This window comes from Cyclopterus lumpus, chromosome 25 (assembly GCF_009769545.1).
Source record: "Cyclopterus lumpus isolate fCycLum1 chromosome 25, fCycLum1.pri, whole genome shotgun sequence".
NCBI lineage: Eukaryota > Metazoa > Chordata > Actinopteri > Perciformes > Cyclopteridae > Cyclopterus > Cyclopterus lumpus.
In genome coordinates this window covers 7,035,989-7,047,770 of record NC_046990.1, presented here as the reverse complement: position 1 = coordinate 7,047,770, position 11,782 = coordinate 7,035,989, and the positions used below count along the sequence as shown (strand labels likewise).

General features: G+C 45.2%; 1 protein-coding gene across 5 annotated transcripts; it reads right to left on the bottom strand.

Annotated features, from left to right (window-relative positions):
- Window positions 1-785: 785 nt before the first annotated feature.
- Window positions 786-11,013, bottom strand: LOC117728268 (grainyhead-like protein 2 homolog). 5 transcript variants are annotated; one of them, XM_034529081.1, is made up of 15 exons: window positions 10,741-10,754; window positions 9,813-9,999; window positions 9,215-9,688; window positions 9,075-9,130; window positions 8,157-8,415; window positions 7,865-7,976; window positions 6,824-6,918; window positions 3,673-3,831; window positions 3,497-3,554; window positions 3,131-3,270; window positions 3,000-3,037; window positions 2,813-2,904; window positions 2,625-2,710; window positions 2,405-2,469; window positions 786-1,780 (listed from the first exon to the last, which is right to left on the bottom strand). In XM_034529081.1, the coding sequence occupies exons 1-15, from the start codon at window positions 10,752-10,754 to the stop codon at window positions 1,666-1,668; spliced, it is 1,950 nt and encodes a 649-aa protein (XP_034384972.1). In that variant the 3' UTR covers window positions 786-1,665. The 5 variants fall into 5 exon arrangements, with proteins under 5 accessions (XP_034384972.1, XP_034384976.1, XP_034384975.1 ...); XM_034529084.1 differs by having other exon boundaries at window positions 1,666-1,780; window positions 9,813-10,166; window positions 10,741-11,013; XM_034529082.1 differs by having other exon boundaries at window positions 1,666-1,780; window positions 2,813-2,901; window positions 10,741-11,013.
- Between the last annotated feature and the right edge of the window lie 769 nt (window positions 11,014-11,782).

Here is an 11,782-nt window from a genome sequence, read left to right as displayed (position 1 = left end):
AGCGACACACCCGCTGAGAAAAACACTGGTTATCGGCAGCTCCAGTCAGAAACGTGAAGATAGCGAAGCCACGGACCACAGTTCAATGCATCCCGGGGGTCAGAGCAGGCGACATTGAATCTTGTTTAAAACTGCTGGCTAAAGATGAACGTAAATACAATCAGATTGTAACTAAAATTAATGTGGAATCGGTGTGTACATACACCAAGACAATGTCGGACTGTCATTTTCTCTGACCACCAACATTCACGGAGTTCCACAAGGTTCTGTGCTTGGACCAATTTTATTTACCTTTGACCTTTTTTATATATATATATATTCTTCTTTTGGGCAATATTATCAGGAAACACTCTATAAACTTTCATTGTTATGCAGATGATACTCAATTATATGGATCGAACCCGAAGAGAACAACCAGCTCTCTAAACTTCAAGCATGTCTTAAAGACATAAAAACATGGATGACCTGCAACTTCCTGATGTTAAACTTTTACTCGGCCCAACATCCTATACTAAAAACTGACTTTTTTCGACATCATTTATTTTTTTCAACATATGGTACTATGTTTATGTTTAAGAAATACTATCACTTTTTCAAAGTACGATACTTTCTGTAAACCTTTTGACATAATGTACTCATACATTAGTACATTACTTGATACTATGACTTTTCATTCGAAATGACATTTGACAAAGGATCTGGACCAAAATGCACTTAAGAACTTCTGAAGCATTTATAAAAGAAAAGGAGAGAAAGTGATACAACGCAAGACAAGTGACTGCTTATAAAACTATATTTATTGACTACTTTAAAAGACTGTACATTATGGAGCATGAAGCAAAAGAAGGATAATAAAGCTGTCCGCGTGTTCAACACAGGCAGCGGGGGAAAGGGAGGAAAAAACGCTCTGTTCAACTCCGATTGTTTGCATTGGATTGGCTGTATAAAATCAGTGGATGACACAGAGGAAGCCAAACAGTGGAACAGCATCCTGGAGACTCGCGGTCTGGTTCCATAACGGTGCCTCAACGGAGGGGGGGAGGGGGGGGTCACTCTGGGATCATTTAGTAAGCAGTACATTGAAAAGATGGACAACCAAGAAAGATAAGAGTAAGTTCATATTTGAGACACATCTAAAACAATTATATACATACAAAACAATAATCCATGTGCTTTGATATGTTGAGTGCCAGCATAAAATGTTTAAAGCTTCCACCACTAGGAGAGCAAACAGGACAAAAAGGCACAGAGGAAGCAAGCAGCAGTCCCTGCTGTTAATTCAACAAGACTCCTGTGTCCCGGGGTCGCCTGCTTCCTGTGAAACCACAGTGTGGGGACCTGAATAAAAGACCTCTCTTCTGGGTAGTTAGGCCAGGAAATATCATGGAAGTGGCCCAATCAGGACATGGCAGTGTCCTAATGCAAGGAACCCTCCTCCAGCAGGTCGGGTAGTGAGGTGGAGGTGTAGTTTGCCTGGTGGATGGAGTTTAGCTGACGAGTCCATTGAGGACAGCAAACAGAGACTCCAACGTGGCTTTCCTCAAGGAACACGTCTAATACTGCTAGCAATGATCACTCTTGCTGCCCTGTGGCAAAGGCCACCGGCATCGCCACTGCCCAAATTATGGATGACTGGCGAGCACAGCGCTGTGGGTCAACAGCCCCTCAGATTTCTGACAGAGTGACGAGCAAAGATTCTGCCGAGCTCTCGATAGCCAGGATGAAGGTGTCCTCGTTGGAGTAGTGCTGGATGATGTTGTCGTCCATGTTCACCAGGACCCTGGAGGAAGACCAAACACGGGAACACTTTAAGGCATTCTGTAGTTAATCTGCATGTTACGTTAGCCACGCTAGCTGGTAGCATAGCTCTATGGATGGTCATCAATTTGGGCAAGACTAAAATATCTAATTATTTTAAAAAAGGGCCGTTGTGTCGCTTTTAGGGGGATCTATTAGTAATATGATAATATTATTATCTATGTTTTCTTTGGCGTGTACTCACCTGAAAATATATATTTTTTTTAATACATTTTTACACGTGCATGCACGGTCCCCAGAGGGTGAATCCTATGGACTCTGGCGATCCCATGTGGTTTGAGGTTTGAGTGCCTCAACAACGTTTTTTGACGGATTGTCATGACATGTGGCGGCTTTGTGAGGTCGGTTTTGGGGAAAACGTCTGTTGGTGGACCGCCACGGAGTGAGGTCCAGACATTCATGTCTCCCACAGGATGAATTTAGAGAGCTTGTACCTTTCATCTACCTTGGCGTATTACCAAATACCTGCTAAACTAATAACAGTCCCATCGGCCTCAGCTGTGCTTTGTGTTTAGTGCAAACCTAAGACGGTGCCTCTACAGGGGCTGAAGGCTGGAGTCTCGTTTCAATAGCTTGAGTCGCTCACCCTTTTTTGCTTTTTCCGTAAACTTTGGCCATCTTGTCAACAGGTACTGCATATTTCTCTGAGATCTGTGAAGAAAACAGAACATTTTCAACGCGGTGACGTCGCCTGGACCTCTATCATCACTATTTAAACCACTTGTATTAATGACCTGGGACTAATCGTGTGTGTGTGTGTGTGTGTGTGTGTGTAGCAGCTCAAACAACACTTTGTTAATACTCACTGCCTCCATCAATGCCTTTAGGGTTGGGGCGCGCAGCATTAAGGCATCAAACACTTCATCACACTCCTTCCTCACATACAGCAGAACTGATGATGCAACGGAAGAGACACGGCATTATAATTCATTCAGTCTCATAATAATAATAATAATAATAATAATAAAGGAAACCAAAAGCAACATTTACCAACCTTTCCTTTCCAGTTCCACTTTGGACTTCTTGGGTTGAGGTGGACAGACATCTTCCTCAGCAGCACATGACATCCTTTTCACCAGAACACTTCTGACACACACAGTCGTCATCATCATTATTATTAACAATTTAAAAAGGGAAAAAGACTTGAACTTTAACCAGCGGAAGAACAGTATGATACTCACCCGTCTCTGTTGCCCTCTTCAATGTTGAAAGCAAACACCTGCAAATGAGGTAGAACGGCAACATGAGGGACACTGGACATTTCCCCCAGTGTGTGTGTGTGTGTGTGTGTGTGTGTGTGTGTCTCTCTCACCTGCCCAGCTCTCTGCATGTTCCCAAAGTAGACATCAGGAATGAAGAGGACCGGCTGGGAGTCCAGGTCCGTCATGCCTTTGAACAGCGTGTTCTCCGCCTTCTTACAGGGAGACATCTGTCCTGAGCTGCCATGTTTCCCTAAACCAGAGAGAGTGTTAACTCAGCATCTGTTGCACGGCAACCACTCAGAGTGCAGCTTTAATATGGTTTTGAGGACTTTTCCCCCCCCCCTGGCTTTTTGAGTCTTTCCATTCAACAGCGATTTGAAAAATCAAACCTCACTTTTACGTTATTTCTGTACGTGAAATGACACGTAATTACATTATTTACTAAAGAAGTAAGAAAAAGAAAAGAATGTTTTTACCTTTCATCTTCTTCCTGAGCTGCTTCTTCTCCTCATCGCGAAGCTTCCTCTCAGCGCCCTGCAAAAGATATCGATTTTTTTTTTAAAAAGGGGTTGACGGGACAGAAAAGACAAAGAGACAGTCAACGTAAAGCAAGACTAAAGTGTCACAGAGCGGACCGGGGGAGGGGCAGCACCTTGTCGCAGAAGACCTTGATCTGGGTGAAGGCCCTGTGGATGGGCCTGCTGCTGCAACTGTTGTAACTGTAGGTGTCGATCTGGATTATCAGGGGCGTCCCCTTCACGCCCTTCTGAGAGGAGAAGTCTGTGCTCAGACAGTTGGTAGACACGAAGACCTAGAAAACACACATGTAGAGGACGGGAAGTTGTGAGGCCTTGAGCTGGCAGTGTGAACGATGACACATCACAGTGTGACCGCAAACTGCCTCACTTAAGAGATTGTAAAGCTTTTACTATCTAATGTCTTCTTCTTTTTTTTATGATTCTTGGCTTCTTTTTTTTCCAATTCCTGTTTATTATGTAGTTGCGTTTCCTTCCGTTTAGCTAATGGTGTTCACTGGGTCTCTTGGGGAAGAGAGATCATAAATCTGCCCAAATAAGAACCAAATAAAAAGCATGCAAGCAGAGAGGTCTAAAGCGAGCTAAAAGCAGCGGGGTAATAAAGAATATACCATATCACTTACTTTTTTTAATTACATTTTGATACATGGTTGAATTAGTTAACTAAAAGTAAGAAACATACAGTATAGCCCTAATTATTTAAAGACAGTTGAAATACTTAAAAGTATTAACGGTTGAGCTTATTTAAGTGGGAGTGGTACAGAAGCCAAATACTGACAATTAAATTGGATTAATATGCGTTTGTGTAATTTACGTGCAGCGTTTGATAACACCCACTATGAAAATGAATTAAAATGAACACATTTGGACCATGACGGGTGGCGAGAGGGCTTATTAAATGAAAAATGTTGTTTTTTTTGTAAAGATGTCAAATGACAGTTCTCTTTGCACATTCAGCTGCGTGACGGAACAGATTCCCGCCACGATTAATCACGATGCCAAAAAACATCTGAACCAACATAAGCTCCCCGATGAAGTTTCCCGTTAAACCGGTCCGACAGCCTGAGCAACAGGTCGGCAGAGACTGATAACGGTAGAGATTCCTCACCGCGGCTCAACAGCTCATTTTCCCACTGCACAGCATCGACCGCATCGTGCCCGAACCTGCAGAGGTGAGGGCTGATTGCTGCGAAGGCCTGGAGCACACTGAGCCTCCTACACACCTCCGTGGAGTCACACCTCCACAGAACCACACATCTCCATTTTCTCCAGCAGCACCGGACTTGTTGCTGCTAGTGTGTGTGTGTGTGTGTGTGTGTGTACATAGAGCTTTCAGATGCCTTCCTAAAAAGAGAACGGTAACACCGGTAAGGGGCCGTTCGGTGCCATCCGCTCAACCCGGCACAAACAAACAAACAAACAAACAATACAGTCATGCAGCAGGAAGCAGCTCACCTCCCCTGCAAACACATTCCACGCTCCCATTACAATGAGGAGGAGGATTGTTGCTTGGCAACAGCCGAGCCAGGCCAAGACAAAACATTTTTTTTTTAAATTAGAATTGGCACCTCAAATACAAATGTTGGACATCAAGCGTCGTCGGAGCCTAATTTGACATCCAATTAAAAAATAAAACTACATTTCTTGGTGGTAAACACAGAAATAAAGAGAGCAGCGGCTTCCTCGCCACTACAGAGGTGTTCATCCTGCACCTCCTCCACCTCCTCCACCACCTCTCTGGTCCTGTGTGGGGGAGCCGGAGGAGCGTCAGCCTGCAGCAGCGAGGCGGATAATGATCATCTGGTTTCTGACACTGACATCCACGGTCCACACAACCAGTCTCCCCCCTGCAGCATCCAATGCCCCGACTGGTGAGGCTTTACATATCATAATATCAAAAAAAATTATCCAATTGATATCCAGTGCAATGGACTCTTGTCCACTTCTGTTTATCACATGGATGGAGGGCATTTCGGAAAGTAGTACCATAGATATTCCTCTGGCTCGGTGAGTGACAAGTCATCTCTATAAAACAGATTCTGCATATTAATACAGAATAAAGACTTTTGGTATCGAAGCCTTATGGTTTCCAGTTGCAGTGTGAGTCATATTGACCGATCCCATTGGTTCAATGCGGCTAGTCGTCTGATGATGGTAAACCGGCTCCTCGTAAATAAACCGGAGTTGATCATCAGAGTGTAAACAATGGCCGCTGCCCGGAGAAGGAAGTCTCAGTGAGGGTATCCACACCGAAACCCCAGAGGCCAAATACTCATCAGACCAGCAGCCACCGGGTTATGAGCTCGAGTTACACAGGACTTTCATGTGTGCAGTGGTCCCGAAGTCCATCCAAACGTTTTCACTCAAAACCAAATATGACGATCTGTCACAAGATGAAAAGACATAAAAGAAGATGTGGATGTTTACCAGTCAGAGGGTGTCGACTGAGAGGATGCAACTTGCATTATGGGAAGTGTAGGCTCAAGTGTTCTGTGCTGCTCGATGAAACACGACAAGCTGGGACAAGCACACGTTTACCTGAAGCTGCTTTGACATCTACGCAACGCCTGCAGTATCTTTCTCAAAATGTAACAAATAAATACATTTTGTTTGAATTGTTATTCATAAAATAATGTTATGCGATACCAGAATGGCCTGTCGCCGCCGCCCGATCCAGCTATTTGAGCCGGTATCTGTGCATCTCTAACGTGAACACACTAGAAACAATTAAGAGTGGAATGAAGGTTTATGCCCAACAGTCAATATTTACCCACAAACCCACAAAGCGGCAATTACAGAGTTCTCATCTCAATCTCCTGCTGGGCCCAAAACAGGGCTGCTTTGTGTGTGTGTGTGTGTGTGTGTGTGTGTGTGTGTGTGTGTGTGTGTGTGTGTGTGTGTGTGTGTGTGTGTGTGTGTTTACACCTAGTTTGCCAATTATCTTTATCCAACTGGCCAACTTAACAAAAGGTGAAATCCGAGTAGCCCCTTTCAGGATCTAACGCGGTTATGTCCACAATTTGAGATAACGAGCCAATAAGAGAGCAAGAGTCGCTCCCTCAGTCATGAAGGACAAGGAGGTGGGGGGGGTGGGGTGGGGGTGGGGGGGTTCAGAGGGGCTTTGAGTTTCGTATGAACAGCGAAGGAGAAGTATGACAGAACGGAGTGGGTGTGAAGGGGAAGGTAGGAGAACAAACAAGGCGTGTCGTTCGCTTCAATCATTTCCTGCTTTGACTTGAAAACAGGAAACGCTTCCTCCGTTCCTACCTGAGCTTCTTCGCTGACGTCCCACGTGAAGGAGACGGCGTTGTAGGCGATTTCCTCCACGTTCCCGATTGTGTTGAAGCTCTCCTTGTAGTCGGCTGCAGGGTGCAAAGGGAAGATCGGAGGAAAACCGTTTCAGTGGCCGTTTTTGTGCGTCAGCCCTAATTTTAACAAGCGACAATACGATACAAAACACTACATTACAAGCACTAAAGTTCTGCATTTTAAATCCCTAAGCACGCCCATGGTGGAATATACTCCTGGGCATTGTAGTCGACTCATGGTAGTTTTTGTGTACTTTTGTCACGATATTAGACCTTGAGCACCTGATTGAATTCAAACAAACCCGAGAGTCTTGTGGAACTGCTCAAAACTCATTAGACACTGATTTTTGATACGCGGTCACACAGGTTGGAAACCACAGGTTGCATTTACGATGCACGCATTGTTAAGTGTATCTCACATATATAATCTATATCGTAATCTGGCAACTTTTCACCCATGAAAACAAAACAAAAATTGCCAACAAATCCATTTCCACATCAAATCCCGTAAAGGTTTTTGCTCCCACGCGAGCGTATAGGGGCTGGCGTGGACTTGCCACAGACAAACCCACCCGTGTGACATCTGTGCCTCATTCCATTGAGTTTCCAACCACAGGTTGAGGCCTGTCGGTTGCTGATGGGACAGGATATGGCTCCTGTCCAGGCCTCCGCCTATTCCTCCTGTCAACGTCTATGCAAATGAACCCCATTGGCTGTCTATTCACAGCGCTCCTGTGGGAATTCGACGATTGACAGTTATTCAAATTGAGTCAGGTTCCACCTTGGGATATGCGACAGGATCCTCCCGGAGGCTCCTGCAGGTTTGCCACCTGCTCTTTTGTATTTTGTAATTTTTACTCTACGGTTTTGTGGAGCTCAGGTGTCTAAATATCTATTTTTTAGTGTGATATTTAATAGCAACGTGTGTATCTGGGCCTATTCCTGTTCCGCCTACAAACCCCATCAGTGGCCATGAATGCAGCGGCACCGCTCCTCTTACCAATGTCCAGGACTCTCTGTTTGGCAGTGTGCTGCCGGGAGTGCCAGTATTTCCAATTCTTCAGCTGCTCGTCTCTGCACTTTTCTTCCCCAAAGACGACCATGATAACACTCTGAAAGCAGAAGCGAAGATACACACAATATATTACAGTATAATCAGGTCCAAGCAGCGTAAAAAAAAAGAAGAGAGAGAATCAGAAACAATATGATATTTCGTGCTCCCCGACAACCAGCTAATTGTAGAACCCTCTAACTCCACACTTCCCCTCTATGAGCTACGGCCCCTCCCTCACCTGCACAATACTTTCCCGCTGCAGCTCAGAGCCTCCCATGGTGCATTGCTCATTGCTGGATGGACCCCCATCGGGCCCCCGTGACGGCGTCGGCCCACTCACCCGCACTTTGCCTCTGGGCTGACGTTGGGTGGATCTGAAGCCGGCCTTCGACAGTGTGAGAGCGTAGAACTGGCCCCGGTTCAGGTACGCCATGGGTCCTTCTCCCTGCCACGGCCGCAGCGACATGCTGGCCTCCAGACAGTACTGGAAGCTTCCACTGTGAGAACATTATATATATATATTTATTTTTAAGTAAATTGAACTTGAGAAGAAGACTGATGCAGCAAGAATTGGTTCTAATGGCTCGGAACTGGTTTTGTATTTATTTATTTATCAAAACGACTCTCAAAAGCAAAAGCACAACTTCCAAATGATAAGTATGGTTGCATGTTTCTTATTGTCAAAATAACTCAGGCAAATACCATGAAAAAAATCAAACAATCAATGTATCTACAAACACTTATTATATGTACACTTGTTATATCTTATTCCTGCCATAAAGCTCTTTTATTGTAAAACACATCAACGGGCCACTTCATTGCGCTGACTGACACGTTCCTTCATTACCATGAACACACACACACACACACACATATACGTACGCACACACACTAAATCGACAACTGAAAATAGTCCCCAACAAACACTATTTACTCCGGTGAGTAACCTTTGCTAAGAAACTAACTACAGTGCCCAGCTATGTTAGGAAAGGATGTCCGTGCATGTGACCCAGGTTAAGAAAGAGTTCTTGAGAGACAGACTTGGTTTTAAAAAGTGTCAATAATGACCAAAATGTACAAGACACATTAAATAAATAAAGCCTTATCCTTTAATGTCTTATAAATACAATTCACATCTGTGAGTTTTTAAACTTACGTGGGTGGGCTGTGGCGGAATTCATCAACTCCTGAGGAGGGGCTCCTGTGGTACATCTGTGAAAGAAGAATACATAGAATACATAATGCAGGTCTTGATCCCGGTTCACAAAGCAAAGGCTCTCGTAGTCTCAGTCTCACCTCTCCTTCTCCAGCGTCCTCATATGTGCTGCCCGGAGTGCCTCTCTGTTCATCTTTCAAGTACCCGGCGTGGGACAAATCATAGTGGCTCTGCTCGTAAGCCATCCTCATCTCCTCTCTGTAGGACCCTGCAGAGCAGGACACTCCCATGGAGGTCTGGCCCTCTGTCTTGACCAGAGCCCGAGGCGCTCCACCTCCACCTTTACCCTCTCCTCCTCTGGTGTCTCCTGCGAGGCTGACAACACCATACTTGGAGCCCTGATGTTCTGCAGCGGTGGTGGTGGTGGTGGTGGTGTTGTTGTTGTTGTTGTTGTTGTTGTTGTTGTTGTTGTTTCGGGAGAGGTTGACGGGCATGGATCTGAGAGCCTGAAGATGGTAATCTAGCATCTCCAGGCTACCGCAGTTCTCAGGCCCGATCGGAGAGGGCTCTGTGGGTTTAACACCACTTGAGGAACATCTTCTCTCTCTGGGAACCTGACAAGGTCATAGCAGAAACAAAACTAAGAATATGAACTGAAATAAATCAGAACACATCATGCGAAAATTGTTTTTATCATAGCATAATTTCATGAGGCTGCAATGTGAAGCCGTTCCCCACCTTGTAGTAGTCGTACAGCAGTCCCAGTGCTGCCGCGCTGTCTTCGTCTCCGTTGATGCTCATCATGGCCTTAGTGGCAGCGGTCAGCGGGTTCTCCAGGTAGCTCCTCCAGGCCTCATCCTCGCTGCTCAACACTCTGCGAGAGGGCACCAGCACGTCGTTGGGTACCACCACCACCAGCCGTTTACTGGGAGCACGAGGGAGGGATGGGAAGAGCCGACAAGCCACTGTTACTGCAAAGCTAATCGGTCATTAACAGAAGCAGCGTCTGCCAAGCCACGAGTCTGCCCCAGGCTGTTTCTCACCGAACTCCAACTTCATGTGCACGCTCCGTGTGTCAATGTAAGTCCCCTCCTGTATGCCACGGTTAAATAACGCAAGATGTACTGGTTGAGGTATGAAAATGTCAGAAAGCTGGCACAAGAGTCATTTCTAAATGTCATTTTTAAAAGACATCATTCAGAGGATAGCAAGAAGGGCACACGTTAAACAATAGTTCAATATATTTACACACACACACACAGACACACAGACACAGAGAGCGAGAGGGAGAGAGAAAGAGAGAAAGAGAGAAAGATAGATAGATAGATAGATAGATAGAAACAACACATTTTTCAATAATTATAGAACATATAAAAACAGTAACGATTAACTAGACCTCATTAAATTACACTAATGTTTTCCTATTACACAATCACTACCAGCATATTCATTTTGGTTATTTCTGCAATGTAATCTGTACCAAAGTAACTCCCCCATATCAAAAATATATTAAAGGCATAAACTATAGAAATGATGTGGTTTTTTTTCCAATGAGAAAGCAGGTACTGCTGCCTATGTGCAAAAGAACAATGAAACCCAAGACATCTGAAGTATTTTAAACACGTATACATTGGAGTTAAACTGCTTATTAATGACCATGTCTTACCTGTCCAGGTCCATGTTGCCTACAGGACTCTCAGGGTTTTCTAGGACGAGCTTGAGAAACTGGACTTTCTAGTTCGTGCAGGTAAGTTGGTGAGGAAACTAGGCGTGCAAGAGGCGGGCTCTATTTAACCTCTCATTCAGAACAACCAATGAAATCCTCGGTAGCCTCGCGCACTGGTGACGATGATTTTCCGGTCAAATTCGAGGCTACGATGACTGCAGAAGAAAGAAAAATTGTATTTTTTTGGGATGTTCGTAATTGAAGAGAGTTGTACACCACTGCAGTGTGCAGCAGAAACCAGGAAGCGAGGACGGCACGGCTGATTGGATAGATGTTTCTGCACAGGTGGCATAGTCGGTCCCCCATTGGTGAACAGGAGGGGAAGGGCGTGGCCTGCAACGAGCGAACAGTGGTCACAAGTTGAGTTGCGCTCTGGAGGCTCCTGGACATCACGCCGGGATTGTGGCTGAAAGTGGCTCGTTAATCAGAGGTAAAGGGAGATGTACTGGGAAGCCCTCCTCCTTAAATGTATGATTCATATCAGCACAGTGGAAAATAAAATAATGCCTGCAGGTTTATGGTTTGTATTACATAGACAGATATGGCCGTTATCACCATGTTATTGCACAGCTGCTAATATGCAGCAGGAAGAAAGTCTACAGCTGCTGTGAGTGAACGTGTTGCTTTCTGTACCGTGACACCTTGTGGTGGGCCTTTCATTTTGCACCATGCAGATGGAACATGTGAATCAGTTATGTAATACCACAAACGTGGTTGGCTCTGCGCATTGATGCACACAAATAAAAAGTGAAGTATTGATACAACGCGCTCCGTATATGTTCGGTTTGGTCCGTTTGTTTATTTTTTGTGACGCCTTTCCTGAGGATAGAGCCGGTGCTGCATTTGAGTGTTGTCAGGAATGTTCCGCTCCCACCGGATCCAACCGTTTCACCGACAACGCTCCACTCGCGTCCACTGACAACACTTGAAGGCAGCATGGCGTCCGGCGTGGGCATGCGCATTAGTGCGGCGAGGACAAACC

What these genes read in the sequence shown, in the direction of transcription:
- LOC117728268 (XM_034529081.1), bottom strand. An exon ending in TGCTGTACGACTACTACAAG is followed by an intron (nt 9,689 to 9,812) that starts GTGGGGAACGGC and finishes TGACCTTGTCAG; the next exon opens with GTTCCCAGAGAGAGAAGATG. An exon ending in TCAAGGTCTTCTGCGACAAG is followed by an intron (nt 3,555 to 3,672) that starts GTGCTGCCCCTC and finishes TATCTTTTGCAG; the next exon opens with GGCGCTGAGAGGAAGCTTCG.